The 13599-nt window shown below is 30.6% G+C and overlaps 1 protein-coding gene and 1 pseudogene across 1 annotated transcript; one reads left to right on the top strand and one right to left on the bottom strand.

Annotated features, from left to right (window-relative positions):
- Positions 1–1859: 1859 nt before the first annotated feature.
- LOC140825449 (zinc finger CCCH domain-containing protein 20-like) lies at positions 1860–3164 on the bottom strand. Its single transcript, XM_073187223.1, has one exon. It carries the CDS (start codon positions 3009–3011, stop codon positions 2079–2081), a length of 933 nt encoding a protein of 310 aa, XP_073043324.1. The 5' UTR covers positions 3012–3164; the 3' UTR covers positions 1860–2078.
- Positions 3165–3284: 120 nt separating this feature from the next.
- On the top strand, positions 3285–7095 carry LOC140828648 (inositol oxygenase 4-like; annotated as a pseudogene).
- The last annotated feature ends 6504 nt before the right edge of the window (positions 7096–13599 follow it).

Below are 13599 nucleotides of genomic sequence, written 5' to 3'. Positions count from 1 at the left end.
GAGGCAAACTTGTTTAAAAAAAATTAGAGCTATCTGTATATATGTGTGTAATGAGTCAATCGTCCACGATGAACAAAATTTTTATCATTTTTTAAAATTTTCTGAAAAAAAAAATTTAACAACCTCTAAAAAATGAAATTTTAAAAAAATTGATAGACAAAATAATATATGATTTTTATATATAGATTTTTTATTTTTTTTATTAGTAATATTTCCACACAAGCAAGATGACAAAAATTCAATATAACAGCCAATAAATTATTATTCTCATTTAAACGTTATGTCAAATGATATAATATTTGTATATGATAAGATTTTAAATTTAAATATATTCACTAGATTGTATCAATAATTTTAATTATTATTCAAATGCTATTAATTATATATTTTAATAATTAATTACATAAAATAACATAACAAGAACGAGTAACATAATAATTTAAATGGTGAAAGACAAGTTTTCTTAAGTAGACGCTAGACATTCACTTTCTAAGTAGTATTTGATACTATGTATCCACCTCAATTAGTTTACGACAAGGTTGTATTTAGATAAAAAAAAATTCGAAACTCTTGAATTTTAATAATTTATGTAAAAATTGAATTAAATTCATCTTCCTCTTTATTTATACTTCAATCATATTAATCACAATAAATATCAAATCAACATGATATTGAAATTATTTGATATTTATTGTGAGATGTATGATTATAATGTAAATAAATAAAAAATATATATAAAAAATCATGAATTTATATAAAATGGATTATCCAGCTCAGCATAGTGGTTCGCTAAAATAATGAAATGGGATGGCCCAATTAGAGAGGATGGATAATCACTGAAAGGATATTTCCAAAAGAAGTCAAACAAAATCTTATCTTGAATAAAAGCAAAATCTAAAGGTTATCTGTCCCCCACGCTCCCAATAATCTCCAGCATCCTTAACCTAATCCCGTCCTTGTCTCTCACTATCCAGACATTGCACATATCATAAATAGTCTTTACTCAATTTTAATTATATCTATAATAGCGATGCATGGAATTTCTAAATCTATCCATCGTTTTTCTTGCAAACTGTGTCTTTTTTTGGAGTAATCTTGCAAGCAAATATTGCCTAGAAAAATCATCAGAGAAATAATAAAGTCCGAATAAAAAATCTTGCCAGTTTCTCGAGTTGATTTCAAAAATATTTGACACAGATTAAAATTCAAGCCGGACGAACCAAAATCGAACTTGATTATTTTGTTCAACAATTTTTAAGTCACTTACAAATCTAGATGTTTATTAATATAATATAATATAATTATATACAGAAATAAATAAATAAGATTCACCAATAGTCAATACTTATCAGTCGTTATCACAAACAATAATTCTTATTTCCAAAACAATCGAAATCCAACTTTAATTCGAATAACATTCGAATAAAAAAAACTAAAATTTTAATACTAAATAAAACTAATTCGCACATTAAATTTTGTACTGGAGCCTAATTCGATTAAGGTAATTTTAGCTTTTAAAAGTGCATTGGACGATACATCTGATCAATATTGTTTCTAACCAAAAAAAAATGTCTTAAAACAATTATTTCATATAAATTTTATAAAAAAATTGAACGAAATAAAAATAATAAATATAATAGAAGGATAATTTTAAATCACATCATTCACAAATGTAATAAAATATTTCTGAATATTTGCAATCACAATAGTTATGTATTTGAGTTTTCCATAGAAAAGAGGATTTTTCGAAACAGTAGCACATAAAATGACAGCGAAAGAAGAAACGTAACAAGGTAAATATAATATATACAGTAATCGACAACTTAAACAAATAATCAGGCATACACAGAAAATCTTGGTTCTTCGACTTTAGAAAATGCTTCACAATTTGTTATCTTCTTGGATTTACTTGGGCCCCAAAAACTTACTAGTCTCCAATCTTCAACCCCACCATCACCATCCATGTTCTAACCATGATTAAATCAAATATTTACTGATGCAATAATTACAACTTTTTCGTACTTACAGAGGTGGATTCCACAATGGCGATTTCTTTTCCAGCAATCTTCGAATCAAGCCTACTCGAGTAGATCCGACACCCACCCAACATCCGGGTTCGGATTCGGATCCAGTGGATTCTCCTTGCACAGTTTCTCGAACATCTTGGCCCTCAAATCCCTACCAGATTCGACCATCTGCATCATCGGAACTGTCTCGTCGAAATAGCTACTCCCGGGTCGGGTCAAGATCCGGGTTGGGGTAGTTGGGAGGCTGAAGTTCCCGGGTCGTGTCAAGTGCGTCCTTGGAGAAGAATTTCCGCCCATCCATAAATGATGCATGGACTTCACTTTGCTCAACTGCAGCTGGCGCATGGAAGACATCATATCGTTGACCGAGATACTCATCGGAGACATCGGGGGCGACTCGGCCGGCGGAGAAACGGGGTCGAACGAGTCGGTGAAGGGATTCAGGACGCGGAGCTGATCGGAACAGTGAGCGAAGAAACAGACCCGGCGCTTGCAGTTCATCCCGTCTTTGCATGGTTGCGTACGATAGCGGGCAGGGTGTAGCCAGCACTCGAATACGCCATGCGCAAACTCGCAGGCGTCACCCCTTCTGCAGCTTCCCTTTCGAAATTCCGGGCACGCCGCGGCTGAGTAATGGAACTTCCTTGGGTCACGGCGGCGCGCTTTCTCTCCTGGGTGGGCAAACGGGCACTCCGTCCAATCATGGGACCTCCCGCGAGCACACTTACGCACTTTAAACTCGAACATACGGAATTGATCGCAGGAGTGCGCGTCAACCGGAAACTCCTCCATCTCCGGGAACCCGGCGTCATTCAAATTTGACGGCAGAAAACGCTGGAGCGCCGACAAGGAGTCGTAGTATTCGTCAACGAAATTGCCACCTTCACAGGAGGTAAGTCGTACAGGGAGGGTGGTAGGATCGGTTACAACAGCTGTCGACGCCCACGGAGGAACGTACATATTTGCACCGCCATGGATCATCATTTCTCTGGCTGTCGGCGTATGTCTCAGTTTCTTCGTACATAAATAAATTGCAGAGGGTGGTTTTAATCGCGGTTATATTTGACTGAACCATGGTTGAGCGAATCCCTGGTTAAAATAATACTTTTCGTGAGATCTGTCATTTAGAATATGAAAGTTGAGTAAAGCACTGACACTTGTTCCAACGCACGGTGAATATTGCACTGTAGCGGATTTGAATGACGGGCAGGTGATTCTGGGTAATGGGAATAAGTTTTTTAACCGAAGGTTGGGTTAATGGCAGTGGAGGGTCACATACGTGTATACAAGGCTTTGTGCTGTGGTAGTGATAGGGATCCATGGGCCCACGGCCCGGGAATTATGTGAGCATTTATTTGCCAATATTCCTATTCCTATTTATTTATTTGTTTTTTTATTTATATTTTAGAAGGGAATAAATATTTGTATAACCATAAAATATTTCCATTTTCTACTGTTAAATTAGGTAATTTTTAATTCCAAATAAATATCAAATTCGTTGCCCATTTATTATTATCAAATTTGAAATACACTCCTTAAATATGTCATTTATAAATGAAAAAAATATTAATTTTAATCTATTATGAATAATTATAGTTATATAATAATGTTCTCACGATCAATTTGGTCATTTTCGTCAAAATCGTGTAATTAAACAGTCAATATTATGGCTGAATTTTTTTAATTACATTGTTAAATTTATGTGCAAGTCACCAAAGATTTATTAATCATATAATCATAAAAATTTAACTATAATATTTAACTAGTAATTTAACAAAATTTTGAATCCTAAAATGTCTCGCCCAATAGATAAAAAGGACTAAAATAAACATTTTGTATTTATAACTTCCATAAATATTTATCCATTTAATATATATATTATAAAATAAAAAAATTCTTATGTGACGATCTCATTGGTCAATTTTATTAGATTGATTATCTATTTGAGTCACTCATAAAAAAAATTTATGATTTTATATCAAATGTAAAATTATTACAAATATGAACAACATATACTTATCTTGTAAATAAAAACATGTAATTTCGTCTCATAAAAAAATATACTATTGGATGATAGTCACATACTAACTGCTCTTGGTATGATAGAGAAAATTTATCAATAATTAACTTTTTTACTCTGAGAGAGAATTCCATGGGCGAAACAAGATTCTCAATAATAACAAAAGCGTATTTTAACGAGATAGGATGAGATATGACATTTATTATATAATTATAGAATAACGTACAACTTAGTCTTGTAAAATATCATATAATATAATATAAATTAATTTTCATTTACTTGGACTAGTTAATTTTTTATAATCTCATAGAAATGTCATAATAAAAACCAAATATTATTTAGAAATAAAAGTATTGTATTAGAATGTGCATGCTCCAACCATCAGTAGATAAACATAGGGGTTCAAGGAAAAATTTAGCTAACGGTTAAATGGGCCAAAATACTACGACCCAGTGTATTAAAATTGTTTGGGCTGGTCCACTCTGCTGAAGGTTATCTCAGGATAAATGGGCCTACAATGTAACTAATTACAGGCCCAATTGAATTCTAGTGTTGTCACAGTTTCGAAACTAACCGAAGAGTGGAGATAAAAGAAATTCCACTTTACTTTTTAAACCAAAAATTTGAATTTTGTTATTTCAATTTATTAATTTATTTATAAATTCCACGTAAATACATACACAAATTATCATTTTCAATACCTCTTTAATATTTAAAGGTTTATTAAAGATAGGATCATTTCTTGCTCAACTTATACCGAACAACACATGGATAAACCAATCCATATCATATATAAAAATGTTTGCATATAATAATTTCCCACAAAATAAATTCTCAAATAAATACATTGAAAATCCACTAATTTTAAGGTGTTAAATAATCCAATTTTTTTTATTCAAAGCAGGTTGTAATTTGTATGTAAGAAATCGTATCTATTCAAAATTGTAATATATTAATATGTTATACGGCTGATGTCAAATACTGAATAAATTTTAAATTTGAACTTGGTTGTATTCCATAGTAATTGACATAAGTTATAAGTGATGTTACAAGCATGGGGAAATGAAAATTTTGACCTAATTACTGTAATTTTTTAAAGACGTGAATGTGGGTTTTTATCATGCATTTTGATGTTTACTGAGTAAATATTCGTATTAATGTACTATTTTTAAAATCACATTAGTTAGATAAACCACGTTCAACAAATTTTTTGTGACAAGCTCGCTCTAAAAAATATTAATAGGAGAAATTGAACTCCCAACTATTGATCACACGTTCATCGACTACACTAACTAAATCACATTAACCTAATTCGAAAAATTTCGACTGATCTTGACAGAGAATGTATAACTGGATAGTCTTATATTAATTTTGTCAAAAGTCAAAAAAGAATCCTTCACAGAAAAGGAAATCACTATACTTGCACATAAAACTAGCGATATTATAGAATATAATACTTCCTTAAAATGAAAATTTTCAAGGACGGCGCCCACCTATAAATATCCTTAATTTTATCGAAATGTTTCACATCGGTATAACGATTGAGCCACTTTTGTTCCTTCTGTGGTTCATTCTTTCAAGCAAAAAAAAAAAAAAAAATTTGTTGAAAAGATGACGATTTTTATTTAGCAGCCTGAAAGGAGAGTTCGATGCTCCTGCAATATTAAATGCATTTGCCCGTTCATTTAGATTTTTTTCCCATTGAACCCACGAATTTATTCGCGGAGGGCCGCTAAATTTGAGAGATTTTATCATCTAAAGTTGGTTTTTTTAGTTCAAGATCTGTAATGAAATTAATTCTTTGGCAGGGCTTATGATGCTGAAAGTGAGAGACAGATTCTACAGACTCAACCACATCAGCCAATCAGTCGATTTTATAATTAGTTCAATATAATTCATATTAAATGTGGAAAAAAATCATGAAAATACATGGTTTGATGTGAAATGTGTTAATAACCATTGGGATTTGGGATGGCGATTTATGTGAATGCATGCAGGTCAAAAAATGAGGGAAGAATGTGGGAAACTTGACAAGGTTCGATGGTGATGAGTATTTTGGAATTCTGCGAGCTATTAATTAAACTCAGTGGTGGACGAGAGTGATCCTGATCTGGACGAACCCCGAATCCAGCATTTGCTGCAAAGTGCGGAGGCTATCACGAAAGATTACCCCGATCAAGATTAATTGGTTGCATTTGACTGCACTTGTTCATGGTACGTCATGCATCATTTTCCTCATTAATGTGTTGTCACTCACCTATTGGATGCGCAATTTCTATATTTCATCACATCCAATAGATGAGTGACACCTCATCGGTGCTCACATAAGTGTGCACGAAAGGTGTGCAGCATATCATGTCTTGGGGACACCACATATATATATATATATAATGTTGTCATGTCTTGGGGACACGACGACTATATTTATTTGGTATGTACCCGTCGTTTATACGATTACACTTTAATCCAACAAATTAATATGATATTTAATTTCGATGACAAAAGCTTTCTTTGAGTTTTAAATCAGGTGGCTAAAGAGAATGGAACAACTCTACCTTCAGCTGGGCTGTTCATCATCCGTTACCATTCATTTTATCGCAAGTGTTCTACCTAACTAAAACTTAATTTATCAAAATCGTCGTCATGCTTCCCGTCGTTAAACATCAAAGTTAACCAAATTGTTTCACCGATTTTATTCGGTGCCTCCTCTATATACAATATACTATCAATATGACATTATTAACATATTACATGGCGTTGCAGCTTTGCAAAAGACCAGAGCTTACAATTGGCATCTGATGGATGAAGAAGACTGGCCGGAGAGAACTTAAAATGGCTGAACATATTCAGCAAATATGAACTATACAGTAAGAGTAAAGTTCGTGTTGATATCGAAAAAGTGAAGCCTGATCACCTCTCCCTAATTCAGAAGGTAAATAATTTTTCGTTCATAATTCTTTAGCTTTCTATAATTATTTTTTTTATTCATTTTACTAAGCATGCATTTTCCTGATTTTGCAGTATTTTCCTGAGAAACTCAGGCGGTGACTTTCTTAGCAAATGGGAGCTGAGTGGATAGATATATTAAGTGAAACCTAAAAAAGGAGTTGTAATGTAATGTCGAGCCTTTGTTCTTACTATTCAATTAATGATATTATGTTTAGTACTGTTAGAGAAATTGAATATTTTTTTGGGTTATTGAAAAAGTACTGAAAAGGAATAGACCGGAGCCCCACTCATTATTGGGCTGTAAAAGAAAATGGGCTCACATGTAATATATCCAACAGATTTTAAAAAGTAAAAATAGGTTTTAATCATTAAAAGGGGTTGGATTTCATATTTCCCATTAATTATTAAATTAAATATAACTTTGAAGCTTTGCGAAAAGCTAGGCCGATGTTTTGTTTTGAAAAGGTTCTTAAATATTTTTTTGATATAGAGTGAAGAATTCCGAAGTAAACTATGTCACAATAATTGATCCAAGGTCGTATGGATGGATAGGTTCCAAAATTTTGCTGATTGGATTGAAAGCGAAATCTAAAGGGGCATTGCTAACTTTTATTCTCTCTCTTTTTCACATTTTTTTTTTTTTGGTTATATAAAGAAGAACAAGCATTTCTCCTTGAACATACAACGCTTGTTCTACACAAGTACAAACTTTTTTCTCTCTGAATCCCACATAATGGCTGCTGGCAAACTAGTTTTCCGGCCGGTGATTGTCACAGCTTCCTTCAACCCCGCCGATGACCGGAAACTCGGAACCAAGAAGAGCACATCCCCGAAATGGTGGTCCCCACTCTTCGGCTTTTCTTCTGACCCGGATTATATCGACAGCTCCAAGAAAGAGGCGGATCCGGAATCCAAACCGGTTCCGGCGGGGGTCAAGCTCGAGCGAGGCGCTTTCACGGACGAGAAGGCCAAGCAGCTCCGGAGGATGACGACTGCCACGTCGTCGTTCCATGACGTCATGTATCACTCTGCCATCGCCGCCAGGCTAGCTTCCGATTTCTCCGACGGATCCGCTCCGTGATTTGTCTTACGGTGTCTTTAAATTTTTAAATCAGTTTCATGTATACATTTAATTTAGTTTGTAATATTATATACAATTTCAGGTATATGTGATGAGACATAATAATCGTAAAAATAATCTCCATAAATGAGGATTGTGTAAAATTAATTTCTTCAAAATATATGTACATCTTTTGGTTCAAATTTATCCATATTGCCATATTTTAGCAATATCAAATATATTGATTTTATAATTAATATATGGTTGAGCTGATTCATTGGAACATATTTATTTTTAATTTAAAAATAAATATGTAATCTACAAATTAGTGTAGACTGATCAGGTTGCGTTTGATTGGATTGATGTCAATGTGCATTGATTGTTTATTTCACTGTAATTAACTCATTAAATTAAAAATTACAATATATATTTTTCAATTAAAATGACGTATACACACATCATTATGCTATGGGAAATGTCGATGTTTTTTGTCAACAAGCTAATTGTTTGAATTAAATAACAAAAGTTATACGTAACCGTTCCCTGAACTTTGAAATATTAATAGATATTTGCCCAATTAAAATCAATGGCTTAAACTTACCGTGTCTTATTAGTTAGAATATGTATTTTGTAAGATAATTTTATATTTGTGAAACGGGTCGATCTGATTCGTGATTATCTTGAAAAATAATATATTTGAAGGAAAAAATAATAATTTTTTATGAGTAACATACCTGAAAAATATTGGTCGAACACAAGTTATGATAGTTTATACATATTGTTTTCCCCAAAAATTCCCCTAATCTTACTTAATTCATTTACACATTAAAACTATATATCAAATAATCAAAGGATTATATTAGTCGAAAGGGAAACTTTAACCATTTCTATTTTTTTTAAAAGGAAACGAGGCATTATATCTCACTAATGAGACACGCACACGTGTTGCGTGTAATCAATAAATATTATATATTTTATGTGTTTATTAAATTACAATATTAGAAGATAATTTATATGTAAAAGTTGTTAATTATTTATTTCAAAAAATAAGAAACCGACCTCAAACAATTGTACACGGGTGAAATTAAGTTACTTTTCAAAATTTGAAATTAAAATATGGCAACGTGATGGGTGAAATTGTGAGAATGTCGTATAAAAATAAACTGAAATTACTAAATTGCATATTTGATTTATTTTTTTTAATTTAACAGGGTTATTTTTGGAAGTTCACTTAAAAATACCAGAGTTGTTATTATAATTTATAAGCATAACCACCCTCTTGCTTTATTTAATAGTATAGATACAGTATAGATGAGACTTTTAAATACGATCGAGATACGTGTTTCGTCGAAAATTGGAAGAAGAGAATATTTTCATATGCCGAATGTGATCCTTGCAATGTGAATAAGAAGAGAAAATTTTCAACTTGTAAATAATCTCAGGCAAATGTCCAAATTAAATAATATTCCACTTGCCAGAATATGCTGTGTGAATCTAGAAATTATTTCGGATGGGAATAAAAAGACAAAAAATCCAATTTCGTGTATTTACCATAAACAACAAATAAAAATGGAACGGTTGCTTTGTCTAAATGTATAATGTATTCTACGAAAGAGCTTCACGAACATGTGTATTAATATGGTCGGGTCATTTATTTTGACTCTTAAAATAACTTCTACTTGCCATTATAATTTCAAATTCGCCATTTCAGATATTTATTTCTTTGGACGTTTTTTTTTTGGGTTGAACACGTGTTTCTTTCAATGTTGTTGTAAAACGAATAAGAAACAAATTCAATATCTTGTATGCAAAAATTGGATGAATAAAATCGAATTAGATTTTCGATACGACTTCAATATTAATTGTGGTAGATTCGAATACACTCATTTGAAATTTATCGCTCAAATCATTCTTCAAATAAAATATATCTATCCTAATCAAATTCATCGATCATAATATAACGTTTATGATGGAGTTATAGAAGAAAAAGTTAATTATCATAATATATAAAATAAAAAAAGATAAAAGTTATCGAGGTTTAATACTTTATACACAGAAATAGAAAGGTTATTTTCTATTAAAATAATTTTTTTAAAAAAAAAAACAGGAGAAAGTTATGGCCGCCTCAAATTAACGTATCTCGTGTTTCGTTGATAAATGTTCTGGCAACGTTGTCTGTTTGCGGGTCCCACTGATGAATGCCAATTCCATCGCCTTTTTTTTTTTACAACTTTTTTATTATTGAAAGTTGAACCGCTCCATGGGGTTCTTAAGGCATCCCTCATCCATAAATCTATTTTGATGCAGTTTATGTACTAAAATAATGCAGTTTCTGCACCAAATATAATATTCATCTCTAATATATTTACTTTAAATCTTACACTAAAAAGTATATTTCCGAGAATATTCTTTTTGTTTACTATTTATTTATAAATTTAACAATATAATTATAATTAATGTTAATATTAGTATTATAATTAATTTTTTTTATTAATAGTTAAATTTATTTATTTGATTCTTATATATATTAACTCTAATGTTTATAATACGAATTAATACAAATATTTCATTTCTATGTTTTTATTCGTGTTGTTATCTTTGTAATTTTCAATTATGTATTATTTTCGAATTTGAATTTCAATTATGTATTATTTTTGTATTTGTGTTTCAATTGAGCATTGTAATTTTAATTTCAAAATTTTGCTGTTGGTTTTTCTGATATTTTATCAATTATATATTTACGAGAGTTAAAAATGTCAAAAATAAAATAAAAAACTATAAATATTTTTATAATCAACAACTATATTTTTAAATCAAATTAGTTTTTAAATATTAATAATTAACATAAATAAATAAATATTTAAAAAATAAACAACTATATTTTTTAAAATTTTAGGATTAAATATATAATTATTAAAATAAATATTATACTATTATTTTATAATATTTACAAATTTTAATTCAAATATTTATAAAAAAAATACATATTAAAAAAAAAATTTTAAAAAAAATGACCCCTGCGCCAATGGTGGCGAAGCGTTGGAGTTGCTCTAATAGAAAGTTCATTTCTTGAATCAATCGTGCTTTGATGAAAAATAATCAAACTCGTTTAAGAAAAATAAATAAACAACTAAATCAAGATGAGAACCATGAAACCAAAAATTGATCCAAAAAAAACAAAATCGTTATTTTTTTTTTAAATATAGTGATTTAATCTACTATTTTTTTCTAGATGTACACCATTTTTTCAATATTCAATTTCGATTCCATCTTTGAATAGAGTAAACTAAAAGCTAAGTTTGGTACGAGAGATTACGTGAGTTTATGGTTTTTTAATCCACTTAATCTCAGGTTTGGTAGGATTTTTATTTAACCAAGTCAATATCTCCTATAAAATGATTAGGTTATATTAACTGAGATAAAATAATCACTCCTCATCCCTTAAGATTATTTATTAAACTCATAATCCATCATATTTTTCCTATTTTACCATTCTTCTATATCCGAACTCACCGCCACCGATCGCCGGCCGACAACCGCCGGCCACCACACCGCAGCCGAAGTGGATGGATAATTTTGTCAATTTATCAAAATATTTTTAATTATCTCATTTTAACAATCATATCAAACATAATATTATTTTATCATTAAATATTATATTTCTACTTCAATCATTCTTTTTTTATCATTTATCTCTTAATCATTTCATAATTTATCCTCCAACCAAACGTAATCTAAATTACATTATGTATACCTCTACGTAATAAGATTTAAATAGAAAATCGATACTAGTAGTTACGAGCTCGAGTTTTTTCTAAGAGCTTCTGGCATCATGAATCCACATGTTTTAACTCCGAACTGGTTTAGGCACGATATGATTCGAGGGATTGATTTTTATGTATGTATTTTGAAAAAGGGGATTGGAATTTTTGATATTACCCAGAAAAAATATTAAGGAAATAAATAGAATTATTTTGGGCTTTGGATTGATAATGTGTGCGTTGACCCTCAAGTTAGGTTCTCACGGGATTGGGCTTTAGCCCTTGTGTAAATAATCAATTAAATTTTTATCAGCCCGATTATTAATGTGTAAATGCATTTGGATCTCTCGGTTCCTACGCCAAAAATAAATACGTTAATGGCATTGTTCCAACGTTGAAATTCTCATATTAGTGGGAGATAAATCGTAAATTAGGTTATCGAGCGTTATTGTTAAATATATTCGAGTTCGATTTTTTTTTAAAAAAATTTTGCTCGAGGTCGACTCGAAAAAAAGTTTGATTTCGGCTTGAAATCTCCGAACGTATTTGCGAAATATTGTTTAAATAGTAAGGTTCAAAATCTCAAAGTGTCCGAAAATGTCTGAATGTTTGAAATGTATATATAATTATATTATAATAAAATATTAAGTCTAGCGAGCATCTCGCGAACTACCGAATAAAATAACTTTAGCTAAAGTTCGACTAGAAAAAATAGAACATGTTAGACTTTGTCTAAAATTCGAATACGAATCAGTTCGAAAAATTCACAAACATATTTGATTCATTTACAATTAAAAATGAAAATAATTATAATGAGAGCTATGTAAATATTAACTAATGAGGTAGACTGGGTTGCATATGGAAAAATAAAATACCATCAAAAGCATATCCTGTCCAAAAATATAATAACACACACAAAGTGTTGTCTTCGTAATTTTCTCACAAATTCCCTTTGACCAAAACAAATACAAAAAACACACAAATTGTTGTTTTCGTAATTTTCTCATAAATTAGAGGCTTTCATTCATTAACTGTTGGAATATTTTAAGACTTAATAAATCGAAATTAAAGAAAAAACCTCAATCGTAACTTATAATGTCAATGCGATAACAAATGTACAAAATGAGACACCATTTGATATAAAAATATAATATATTAAATTTTACGAAATATAAAAAAAACAGATAAATAAAAAAAGTCCACGTCCGTGCCTCTGTAAAACCTCCAAGCAAACCCTCAAAATTATTTTTTATTTTAGGCAAAAATTTGTGTGAGACAGTCTCACGGTTCGTATTTGTGAGACGAATATCTTATTTGGGTCATCCATTAAAAATTATTACTTTTTATGTTAAGAGTATTATTTTTTATTGTGAATATGAATAGAGTTGACCTGTCTCACAGATTAAAATCCGTGAGACGGTCTCATATGAGACCCGTTCTTTATTTTATTTTATTTATCTATATATCGATATATCATTATTTATTACTTTTTATGCTAAGAGTATTATTTTTTATTGTGAATATGAATAGAGTTGACCTGTCTCACATATTAAAATCCGTGAGACGGTCTCATATGAGACCCGCTCTTTATTTTATTTTATTTATCTATATATCGATATATCATTATTATATTATTTATCATTCATCGTCTCTTCCACCTTATTGTATCTGATACGATATTTGGAATCAAGTATAGCGCCAAGTATGTGTTGGAAAACGAATGACAGTTGCTGACGCACTGGAAGATACGAGGCCCACAATCATACAACAAGCACCTCACTA

This window comes from Primulina eburnea, chromosome 3 (assembly GCF_022965805.1).
Source record: "Primulina eburnea isolate SZY01 chromosome 3, ASM2296580v1, whole genome shotgun sequence".
Lineage (NCBI taxonomy): Eukaryota > Viridiplantae > Streptophyta > Magnoliopsida > Lamiales > Gesneriaceae > Primulina > Primulina eburnea.
Note: the sequence above shows the minus strand (reverse complement) of the source record. Positions and strands in the feature narration are given on the sequence as shown.

Coding starts and splice junctions, on each gene's coding strand:
- LOC140825449 (XM_073187223.1), bottom strand. CDS start 3,011: ATGATGATCCATGGCGGTGCAAATATGTACGTTCCTCCGTGGGCGTCG.